Source organism: Prunus persica, chromosome G8 (assembly GCF_000346465.2).
Source record: "Prunus persica cultivar Lovell chromosome G8, Prunus_persica_NCBIv2, whole genome shotgun sequence".
In the NCBI taxonomy this organism is placed as follows: Eukaryota; Viridiplantae; Streptophyta; class Magnoliopsida; order Rosales; family Rosaceae; genus Prunus; species Prunus persica.
In genome coordinates, this window is record NC_034016.1 from 14,154,723 (window position 1) to 14,166,926 (window position 12,204).

The 12,204-nt window shown below is 33.9% G+C and overlaps 1 protein-coding gene and 1 long non-coding RNA gene across 2 annotated transcripts; both read right to left on the bottom strand.

The window, feature by feature from the left end:
* On the bottom strand, positions 4,202 to 6,487 carry LOC109950748. Its single transcript, XR_002273045.1, has 2 exons — positions 6,055 to 6,487; positions 4,202 to 4,626 (listed from the first exon to the last, which is right to left on the bottom strand). It is a non-coding gene; the product is annotated as an uncharacterized LOC109950748 (long non-coding RNA).
* LOC18767003 (B3 domain-containing protein At2g16210) lies at positions 9,396 to 12,170 on the bottom strand. Its single transcript, XM_007200814.2, has 5 exons — positions 12,036 to 12,170; positions 11,439 to 11,550; positions 10,827 to 11,292; positions 10,552 to 10,715; positions 9,396 to 9,894 (listed from the first exon to the last, which is right to left on the bottom strand). Exons 2-5 carry the CDS (start codon positions 11,517 to 11,519, stop codon positions 9,652 to 9,654), a joined length of 954 nt encoding a protein of 317 aa, XP_007200876.2. The 5' UTR covers positions 11,520 to 11,550; positions 12,036 to 12,170; the 3' UTR covers positions 9,396 to 9,651.

Here is a 12,204-nt window from a genome sequence, read left to right on the forward strand (position 1 = left end):
ACAACAATTTTGTTTGGAGCGCTCCCACCCCTGTTTTTAGAGGTTGCCCCCCTCGTCTGCCCCCATGCATGATTTGTCCTAGCTTTGTCAGGGGCTGCGGCTTTCTCTTCGTTCCGATAGTTGCCATCTCGCCCCTGCCTCTATATATCCTCGTTCTTCTTGTGGTTCTTGGTACATCCTCATCAATACTCCACAATCCCCTAACCACTCTCTTTAGTTATGACAAACAATCAATTGTGCGTCACGTTTTTAATATAGGGTCCACACACAGTGTCTCTCCAAAGCTTTCCCTAGCATGACCCTTTGACTAGAGGCGGCTCTAGGCAACAAATATGATGAGGGAATGGTATTGGAACCTCTCAAAAGTATGTAACCAAATTTTCTAGCAATGAAATTATTATTGTTACTTTTAAAAAATTATTATGAATTCCTCAATATAAAAATATAAAGAGAATTCAACTTAAAAGAGTACATGATGATTTTTTTGGAACATCTATAGTTGTAAGAATACTTTTTCAACCTTGGATTTAGAAAATGAAATCAGGGACCCTCGACCCATACACAATAGACCCAGAATATTAGACTTAAGACCTTGGGTTTTTTTTTTTTTAATTTTTAAAAATTTAAAATTTTATACATTTACTGTTTGATAAATAAAATATAGGATTTTGATGGATTTATTGGTGGCCTATTATTTAGAGGGCCATTTCAATGCAAGCTTATGCTAAAGGTAGTGGTTATAATAATCTCCAAAGCAACCTTCTAAAGGTATGACATGAAATAGTATACTTTCTTGGTTAGCAACCAGCAATATTTAAAATAATAATAATAATAATAAATTCCAATGTTGATATTCTTTAGTTTTGCATCATAATCCAATCAATACCAAATGAAATTTAGTTTTGCAATACTGACCCACCAAAGCTCAAATAATTTTTTAAAAATACATACCATTTCTTTGTCCAACAAGATGTACTTTAAAAATGTACACGTGTCAAATCAGGGTGGGCAACCATATGCATTCTTGCATTAGGCTTGCAATATGAGGAGGCAAACATTGTTTATACTAGTTGGACTATAGAGAATTCAAGAGAATGTTTTTTTAATTGAATTTTTACAAAAATTGAGAAGAAAAAAAAAATTGCATCCTCAAATATCCAAATAGGCTCATTTCTATTTTCCTTGGAGAGAATTATTTCGTATTGGAATCTTTTCAATTAACTTCATGGATTTTGCACCATGGTGCTTACTGGTTAGAATTATTTATTAGTATGTGCTTACTGGTTAGTGCTACTTATTATGGGAGCATATACAGTCATAGGAATTGTCACTAACTAGATATTAAACTTATTACAAATATATATCATCATTGTTATTCATGACTAGATATCAAACTCATCACTAATATATATCGTACGTCCTTATCATTCATGTGAGTCGAACCTAAAATCTCCTTCAATCAAACGAAGATAAATATCACTAAATCAGGACTGTTGGTTATATCATCATGTTATATATCCAATGAAATAAGTATTATACATGTGGATAGGATAGGCACTAAATGAAAGGGTAATAAAGAAAAGTGACAATTGTTCACTGATATAAACTTAGATGGACTTCCACCTCTATCAAGTAGAGGATTAATTACTTATTATTAGTGTTCACCAAAATAAGCAAAAGACACAATCAACTAGTGCTGCTTTTATGCTACGCACGCAGTGTAGGTGTAGGCATTCATGATTGAACATGATAGCCATAGTTTTTTTTTTTTTTTAATAAAAGGAATTAGTGATTTATTATAGCATATGTTGGTAATTTTTATTATTTATTTATTTTCATTTTCACCATTAATCAATCAAGAAGTCAATAATCATTGTATTTGTAGGCATGGGAAAAGAAATAATATTTATTGTCCTTTTCATATAGAAGCAGATCATTAGATGGAAAAGAAATAATGGAAAGTTAGAAACCAAGAGCTCACAACCAAAATAGCATCAAATCCCCACTTCCGGAAAATGCCTCAACTATGCAAAGTATGGCCGGGCTTGATTTGGTTAGCTTTTTGCAAAGGCAAATCCACCCTGCAGAAAAGAAGTGAGTTCCACTGGCAGAGACAACCTTCACTTCCCATCTCCCATGTCAATAAGTTCTTGTTTAGTATGAACTTCAAAGGGAACTTGGGTTGAGGCACCACACCTCTCTCAAAGGAGATAGACTTTTATGAAACATGGATAGCATTATTTTGCTATTTTTGACAAATAACGCTATAACACGCGTGATAATGCTTCCATATGTCATAACATTATTGGTCAAAGATAACAAAATAGTGTTATCTCCGTAATAATTATTCTCCTCTCAAAGAATAGTTAATTAATGACCTGAAGTAAAGATCATCAAATGCAAAAATGGACTCGAATCTTGATGCAAGAGAATGTGATGTTTACACACATCATCGTTTGTTCTTCTCTCTCTTCCTAAAATTGATAACAAGAAGAACAAGGCATGTTTATTGTGCTCATTCATTTGGATATATAATATAATGGCATGTTTTTCTCGCTATCCAAATGAAATATTCAAAGAAACAAACTACCAAAATAATAAAAATAAAAATAATAAAAATAATTTTACATTTGGAATAATTATGGACACTGCAGTAGGGTTGGTAAATTCTTTAATAAAACATTCACATTGCTCTTAACTGCTGTACAAATCATAGTCAATGCAATTTGACTGGAAAAAAAATAATAACAAGAGTCAATGATCATATTGGGTTGGCAGGTAATTGAAAAAAGGAAGCAAATCACCTTTTTTTCTTGGTTGTGTGAAAAAGAAACACACTGACTGCACCATCTCCTACTTCGTGGAGTCTCAAATCAAAATTTGAGGGATTTACACTAGTAAAAAAAACCCATGCTCGACCAAATTTTGTGCGACGAAAAACTATTCGTCGCTCAAAGTCACTTTGCGCGACGATACTTGAAACTTCGTCGCTCAAAGTCTTGCGCGGCCAAATTTTGCGCAACGAAAAATAATTCGTCGCGCAAAGTCACTTCGCGTGACAAACTTTTGCGCGACGACAATACATCGTCGCTCAAAGTCTTGCGCAACCAATTATGCTAGACGAAAAATAATTCGTCGCTCAAAGTGACTTTGCGCGACGAAAAATAAACTTCGTCGCTCAAAGTCCTTATAAAAATAAATAAAATAAAAAATTTATTTTTTAAAATCTTTGCATGACGTAATCCAAACATTTTGTCACCTTAACCAATTTATTTTTGTTTTTTATTTTGTGTGCATAACACTTAAGAAATTAAACAGTATATATATTTATTAAGTAGCTTTAAATTTATTATTTTAGATCGAATCGGATTTTTGTTAGAGAAATATATTATTGTTGTTCGGATTGGGTTTTTGTTAGAAAATATATATTTTAAATTGACGATCGAATTAGTTCATTGTATTCATATAGGGTCAAGGAGTGTAGCTGTAAAAAATCATCAAAATCGGAGTTAAAATAACCGTTAAATCATGATTTTTCATTATAACCGTCGAAAAGTTTTGTCCCATTACTTGATCTCTGAATGTTTATTTTTTCTGATTTTTGGCGCATATGATCTCGAAGTATAAACAAACAAGTTTGACGGTTGGATCGTTGAAACTAGTTTTTTCGAATGCATATGCCATCAAAACAATATATTCACTAACAATTAAGAGTTTATTTATACTTTCGTTAAATATAACATAAGATTTTGTAGTATCCACTAGTGTAAATATTTTAAATTGAAGATCAAATTCAGTCATTGTATTCATATAGGGTCAAGGAGGGTAGCTGTAAAAAATCATTAAAATCAGAGTTAAAATAACCGTTAAATCATGATTTTTCATTTATAACCGTCGAAAAGTTTTGCCAGGTTACTTGATCTCTGAATGTTTATTTTTTCCAATTTTTGGTGTATATGATCTCGAAGTATAAACAAACAAGTTTGACGGTTGGATCGTTGAAACTAGTTTTCGTAGAATGTGTATGCCATCAAAACAATATATTCACTAACAATTAAGAGTTTATTTATATTTTCGTTAAATATAACATAAGATTTTGTGGTATCCACTAGTGTAAATATTTTAAATTGAAGATCAAATTCAGTCATTGTATTCATATAGGGTCAAGGAGTGAAGCTGTAAAAAATCATTAAAATCGGAGTTAAAATAAGGGAGCTTTAGTTTTAAAACACAATATAGTTTTACTAATTTGGAAGATAATAATACAATTTCATCTAATTAGCATAAGGCAAAAGACCAAATTGTGGTACCTAATTTTACAAAAATATCATTAAAACATATCAAAATTACACACAATGCCACTCCTTCTAAGGCAAGCATACTATGCCACATGTCCATATCTAGCCAATCATATCTCGCCGCCGGCCACCACCGCCGGACTTCCGCCGCCGGCCACCACCGCCGGACTCCCGTTGCCGGCCACCTGCCACCACCACCGTTGGCCGCCACTGCCCGTCGCCGACCACCACCGTCGGACTCCCGCCGCCGGCCACCTACCACCACCACCATTGGCCGCCATCGCCTGCCACCGTCTGTAGATGACCAACTCCGTTGCCCTTTATTCACCTTTAAAAAAAAGATTGTGTCATTGAATGGACTCGAATCTTGACCCTCAAAGGAGGAAGGCTCACTCACAAACCACTACACCAAACTTGATTTTGTAATATTTATTCAATTATACAATATTTATATAAACAATCAATGGTTTATTAAAAAAAATAAAAATAAAAAGCATTTCAACACTTATTCACACAAAAACTGCAAATAAAAACAGAAACTGCAACAAAAATATAATGTAGATATCAATTATGTTAAAAAAACAAAAACAAAAACGAAAACAGCTACAAAAACAATTGTAATTAAATGAAAACTGCAATGCAGTTTTCGGTTTCCAAAAGTTCAATTTTGAGTTCTCTTGCTCTTGAGTAGTTCTACTCTTCTCTTTCCCACCCAATTCCTCATCTGGGTAGCCTCTACTCTTCAAATTGGTGAGATTAAAGGCCAAGAAAAGAGCAAAAATCCAATTGTAATTACAAAAACTGCAATGTAGTTTGTGCAAAACTATAATGCAGAACTTGTATAAAATTTTACTGAACCAAAGCTCTGCACAAGGGAAAAGAACAAGCTGCAATAGTGCACCACAAGCCAAACATAAGAAATGACCTAACACAGACATTCTTATGATACAAGAAATTCAACACACAACAACTTCAGACATAGGGAGAATGAAGTTGGCACTATGAAGGAGCTCTGGATTTTTTTTTTTTTCAATGATCTAAACTACTCTTATCAGTGCCTAAGCTCCACACCATCAATTTCTCCATTGAAGTGTTCATGACAGGTTTTGGTAATTGCATCTATGCCTGAGTCTGACCAAAAGGAAAATGGTATTTGAATTTACTCATATGAATGGGATGGACCCATTGTGGGGATTGTAGTCTAGAATTACTATGATAAAAACCAACTTGATCGTTCTGTAAGAATACAAATCTAATTCTAATGCAAGAAATGTCAATTGGTGCAACAGAAAAAGGGAAAAGTTAGATGTCCTTAAAAAGGAAGAAAAGTTTGGATGTCTTCACATCTATTTCCACCAACTCTCCAAATTTTGTCAAGATCCAAGGTTGACAGTTATAACCTTCCAAAAACATTTAACGGAGAATTCTGACCGAAGAAAGCTCAAGCCCAGACAAAGAAAAGTGTTACACACACTCTGAAATTTCTGTTTAACTTGAATTTGGAATTACATGACAGGGAAGACTGGAATTAATTGAACCTTGGTTGTAAGTTATAACCAAACCAAAGAAGCTGAGGCAAGCAATTTATTGTATGTAATAGGTGGCCCAAAATTACAAATGCCAGCCTATATGCAATCTGACTGTAATGGAGCATATCAAATTAAAAAATGTAGAAGAAACACACAGGTCAACAATTCAAGGACAAACTATATCAATTAACACATAATAGCAGCACAGGGGAGCTAAGCAATCATACCAGTACAGGCTGTTCGACCCGATCTTCATGCTGATTATGGTGAACGACTAACAAAATCAGGACTGCAATCGAGAAGAGTCCAAAAGGAGCCCAGATTCAATACGAAAACCTCCTTTCAACCAGGCGCCGATACTCGGCTCGCAACGATGATGATCTCGTATACTTGCTTCTTGCTCGCCGTGCGATGTCGCTTTAAAGATCGCCACCTGAAGGTCCGGCGCTAGGTTGATCGCTGTGGCCGCGATGCCGATGCTCGTCTAGTCCTTGCCGATCGCTAATTTTAATATCACGGTGGAAAAAAAAAAATGGCAAAAATGTAAATGTAACTCTTATATTAATCATGCTTTTAGCACGTGGGCTTACTAATTGGTCTTTAACAAAATAAAATTTAAAACTCATCCACCTTATCCAAAACAAAAATAAGTAATGTATCAAATGCTAATTACTAAAGTTTTTTGTGGGTAAACACTAATTTTTCTTTAAAATAACTATTAAATCATGATTTTTCATTTATAACCGTTGAAAAGTTTTGTCCCTTTACTTGATCTTTGAATGTTTATTTTTTCCGATATTTGGTGTATATAATCTCGAAGTATAAACAAACAAGTTTGACGGTTGGATCGTTGAAACTAGTTTCGTAGAATGCGTATGCCATCAACAATTAAGAGTTTATTTATACTTTCGTTAAATATAACATAAGATTTTGTGGTATCCATTAGTGTAAATATTTTAAATTGAAGATCAAATTCAGTCATTGTATTCATATAGGGTCAAGGAGTGTAGCTGTAAAAAATCATCAAAATCGGAGTTAAAATAATCGTTAAATCATGATTTTTCATTTATAACCGTTGAAAAGTTTTGTCCCGTTACTTGATCTATGAATGTTTATTTTTTTCGATTTTTGACGTATATGATCTCGAAGTATAAAAAAACAAGTTTTACGGTTGGATCGTTGAAACTAGTTTCGGAGAATGCATATGCCATCAAAACAATATATTCACTAACAATTAAGAGTTTATTTATACTTTCGTTAAATATAACATAAGATTTTGTGGTATCCACTAGTGCAAATGTTTTAAATTGAAGATCAAATTCAGTCATTGTATTCATGTAGGGTCAAGGAGTGTAGTTGTAAAAAAATCATCAAAATCGGAGTTCAAATAACCGTTAAATCGTGATTTTTCATTTATAACTATCGAAAAGTTTTGTCCCGTCACTAGATCTCTGAATATTTATTTTTTGCGATTTTTGGGGTATACGATCTTGAAGTATATACAAACAAGTCTTACGGTTGGATCGTTGAATGATGTGTGTATATATATATATATATTAAGTAGCTTTAAATTTATTTATTTTGTACGTATAACACTTAAAAAATGGAATAGTATATACATTTATTAAGTAGCTTTCACCTTAATTATATTTTATATCATAAAATAATTTTTTTTCATTCAAAACAATTATTTTTATAAATATTGTGCTATGAACCAATTTTTCGTCTCTCAAAAGTTTGCGCGACCAACAGTTCGTCGTGCAAAACTCAAAAAATTTGGGCGAGTACCAAAAATGGGACGCGGGTTTTTAAAATTATAAAAAAACTTTAGACTTTGCGCGACCAATATTTTTTGTCGCTCAAAACTTTGCGCGACCAATATTTTTTGTCGCGCAAAAATTTGGGCGGGTACCAAAAATGGGACGAGGGACTTTTTTTATATAATTGTTTAAGACTTTGCGCGACCAATATGTACTTTTCGTCGCACAAAAATTTAAAAATTTTGGCGGGTACCAAAAATGGGATGCGGGAATTTTTTTTTTAAATAATTTTTTTTAGACTTTGCGTGACCAATATGTATTTTTCGTCGCGCAAAGTTAAATTTTGGCGGGTACCAAAAATGGGATGAAAGAATTTTTTTTTAAAAAAATAATGTTTTTAGACTTTGCGCGACCAATATTCCTATATTCGTCGCGCAAAACTTTGCGAGACCAATATGTTTCGTCGTGCAAAACTTTGCGCGACCAACAATATTTTTCGTCGCGCAAAGTGTTACGATTTTTAAAACCGAAATAACTCCTCCACCATTTTCTCAATGTCTTTCTCTACTCTTACCTCTCCTCTCTCTTTCCCTCTCCCCAAATCCCACCCTTTCTCTCACTCTCACTCACTCTCTCATCTATCTTTTCACTATCTCTCACTCTCTCATCTCTCTATCACTATCTTATCTAATTCTCTCACACTCACTTCTCCCTCTCATTCTCATTCACTCTCAATCTTGCCAAAAGGTATATTCTCTCCAAATTTTAAATTTTTTTTCATTAATATTGTTTTTGGAGTTAGTTTTGAGTTTGTGTGGGGTTTGGGGTTGAGTAAAAGGGAGAGATTGGAGTTTGGGTTGTATTTGTGGTATAACAATTTTAGGGGAGATTATGTATTCTTTTTTTTTTTTTGTTGTTGTTGTTATTTGACTATATATATATATATATATATTAGGTATAATCATCGAGACTTTGATGGCTAAAGTTAAGGATTAGGAAGCTATCAAAACATATCATCCACCACTACCACCACAATATGCTTGTATTAGGATTTTATTATTGTACTTTGTTAATTTATGTGTACATTTTGAATTATATATATATATTTATTGGATAATTTGATCACTATTTTTCATATGTAATTTTATTTTGAATATGTCAATTTAAATTAAAGTAATTAAAAAAAATCTTACAATTAAATTAAATTTAAAAAGTAAAATTCGAAAAAATTAATATAATTAAATTAATATCAATTTAAATTAAAGTGATTTAAAAAAAATCATACAATTACATTAAATTTAAAAAGTAAAAATTTGAATAAATTAATATAAATAAATGAATATTAAAGAAATGGGACGCGCAAAACTCTAAAAATGTAGGAGGGTACCAAAAATGGGACGCGGGAATTTTTTATTTTTTATAAATTTTTTTGAGACTTTGCGCGACAAATATTTTTCGTCGCACAAACCTTTGCACGCCAATGTGTTTCGTCGCGCAAAGTTTTGCGCGACCAATATTTTTTCGTCGCGCAAAGTCACTTTGCGCGACCAATGAAAAAACTTGGTCGTGCAAAGTCTTTCTTCACGATCTTTGCGCGACGGATTCTGCGCGACGAAGTTTCTGTCGCGTTAAACTTTGTGCGACTACAATGTATTTTGCGCGACGAAATTCTCTTCGTCGCGCAAAGTGTAAAATGTAGTAGTGTAGCTATTTAGAATAATGGTGGATGAGAAGAGAATGTTCGTAACTTTTAGAATTTAATGCGGCGTAGAAATATAAATTAAGTATAGAAATAACACAACTCTTTCTATAAATTTTCTGCCAAATGATCACCAACTTCAACTGATCGAATATTTTGTTGAACTTCATCTATGTAAAGGATTATATAGAAATAGATTTGAGATCACAAGTAATCCAGAACTGATTAAGTTCTAACTATTAAACACACAAAATTAGTAGACTTGCACCAATATCCAACTTCTTAATCCGAAATATAACTAACTATTTGCAATACAACATTAAGCAGTAACAAAAAAGCCATTAAAATTAGCTTAAGTTATCACATTATCTCTTCCTCAAAATGTGAACCATCATCTGGTACCGGCTCAAAAGCTCAAATATGCAAGTATCCCCGATACGGATTTGGTTAGCAGATACAAATTTATACCACCCTGCAGAAAAGTTGTGTGACTGAGGGGAATTAGGGATACAATTCACGGTCCATTTTTCCCCCTCTGCATTTTTCAGCATAGCCTTAAAACTTTTGCCTTGAGGAAAATGCTCCCTAGAGAAGGCTGTGGGGATGAACTGCATGAGCGAAATCCAATATGTCAATTGAGAATTTGACAAGTGAGGAGGGAGAAGAGTGTGTGTGTGTGTGTGTGTGTGTGTGTGTGTGTGTGTGAGAGAGAGAGAGAGAGAGAGAGAGAGAGAGAGAGAGAGAGTGAGTGAGAGAGAGAGGACCAAAAGTTGAAACAGCACCAATCAACAGAGCAAGAAACTGAGATAAACATTCATAATATTTTTATTCTAGTTTTCTACGTGGTAATGTTGTATATATATAGTCTACAAGTACAAATTGATGGCCTTAAACATTCAAATTTATGTTTCCCAAGCTTAATAACAATATGTTAAAACCTGCAGTTAATCATATATAAATATAATTATAACTGTCGCTTCTTGTGAATCAAGTTATTAGAAGCCTAAACCGTGAACATTCTCATTTCCTTAACAAGTTAACATATACTTTATGTAAATGCAAGTTACTGCTGCCAACGGCAGTGATATTTTATCTTATATATATATATCCTTTCCCTAACTGCATATATGAGAAATTTCATTTCTTGGATGCATGTTAAGCATGTTAAGTCTATTGCACAAAGAGGACTGACAGTGAGAAACAAAATTGGTGCCGTAAAGCTAAACTAAAGGAATAAAAACAAAGTTAAAGGTTGCCTTGCTTACCTGACATTTAGTTTGTCTGACGATGCCTTTATAATAAGGGAAGTTAGATTTGAAAGCTTCAGGCTCAACACCGTCCAAATCGTCAGATGTGCTGTCTTCAGAATCTTCCTCCTCTTCTTTGATCTCATTGAGCTCAATGGATTCAGAACTTGAAAGTTCTTCACCTGCAGTTTCACATCCAAAATGAAACATAGCAAGCAGAGATATAAGTTATGTGGGTTCCGCTAATGATATATGCACATGATATATAGGTATAGCAACATCTGATCACATACCCGATTCAACTTTGCAAGACTTCGATGGACAAGGCTTCGAAGAACTCACAGGGTATTTTCTTGGTCTACCACGAGGCCTTTTAGTAGTATTTTTAGCAAAGGTGGAGTTGTGAAGTGATCCAATCTTGGTAAAATCAGCTTCCAAATCCTCAGATGTGTTGTCTTCAGAATCTTCCTCCTCTTCCTCGGAACTTGAAAGTTCTTCAGTTCTCTCGATCCCATTCTTGGCAAAAATCCTTATGCTGAAATGCATCTTTCCCTCATAGAAAATTTGTAGCATCTCATTGTCAGTGCCCAAGGAGTTATCCTTTATAAACTCCTCCCAGCCATTCTTGAAATACACAGCACCTTCTCTTCTCTTATTCACTGTAACAGTCCATGAAGAATCTGACGAATCCTTCAGTTTCAATATCGCTCTCTCCGACAAGTCCTTCAACATATGTTTCAAGAACTTTTGTGGGATACGCTTCAAAAAACAAAGATAACAGAAATTTCAGAATATATGCACTTGGTAAAGAATTTAAACAGACACCTACTGCAAAGTTACAACATTGCAAGATGAAGTGCAGGACATTAAATACACAACACTAGTTGAAAATTGAAACTAATTACCACAGAGTCAGTGTTGAAACCAGCGAGAAGCTTGAAAAATGAATGCTTCTTCTCTTCATTCTTGGATATTTTTCTCACCATTTTCTCTTCTGTTTGAGCTGATAATGATGCTCTGTACAGTCAATATTATTGGTAAGTAAAGGAAGAATCTTTAAACAGAAAAAGAAGAGATAAATGGTGAAATCGCAACCGAAGAAGCACAAACAAACCACCAAACTAACATGAAGTTCAGCTTCTGATAAGTAACAGTGTTAGAGTTCACCCAAAAACAAAGATAACCAGGAATTCACTACAAAAACAACATGATTTCATCCATAGAGGGGGACAATACAACTAAAGAAAGAATATTTATGCTGAAAAAAGGAGTTACGGGAAGGAAAAACCCAACACCCAGAACACAAACAAACTACCCCAGCTAACATGAAATTAAAAAAGCAAAATAACAAGGAACACAAACGAGCATACGAAGTGGAAGCAAGGATGCAACTAGGAAGAGAAACAAGCAAGAAGAAACACTTAACAAAAAATAAAAATGAATAGATAAATACCGGAAACAGATCTGTAACTCTAAGCTGAAAATGCAACCCAGCTGATTACCTGTGTTTTTTAGGATTTTGCTGAGAAATGACTGCTGCTGACTGAGAAGACTGAGAAACCAAGAAGATGGAGAGAGAAGAAAACTGAGGACTGAGAAACGAAGATGGGAGAGTGAAGAAAGAAGCTCGCTCACTCCAGCACACTTGAGACTTCGAATATTGGATGGGGG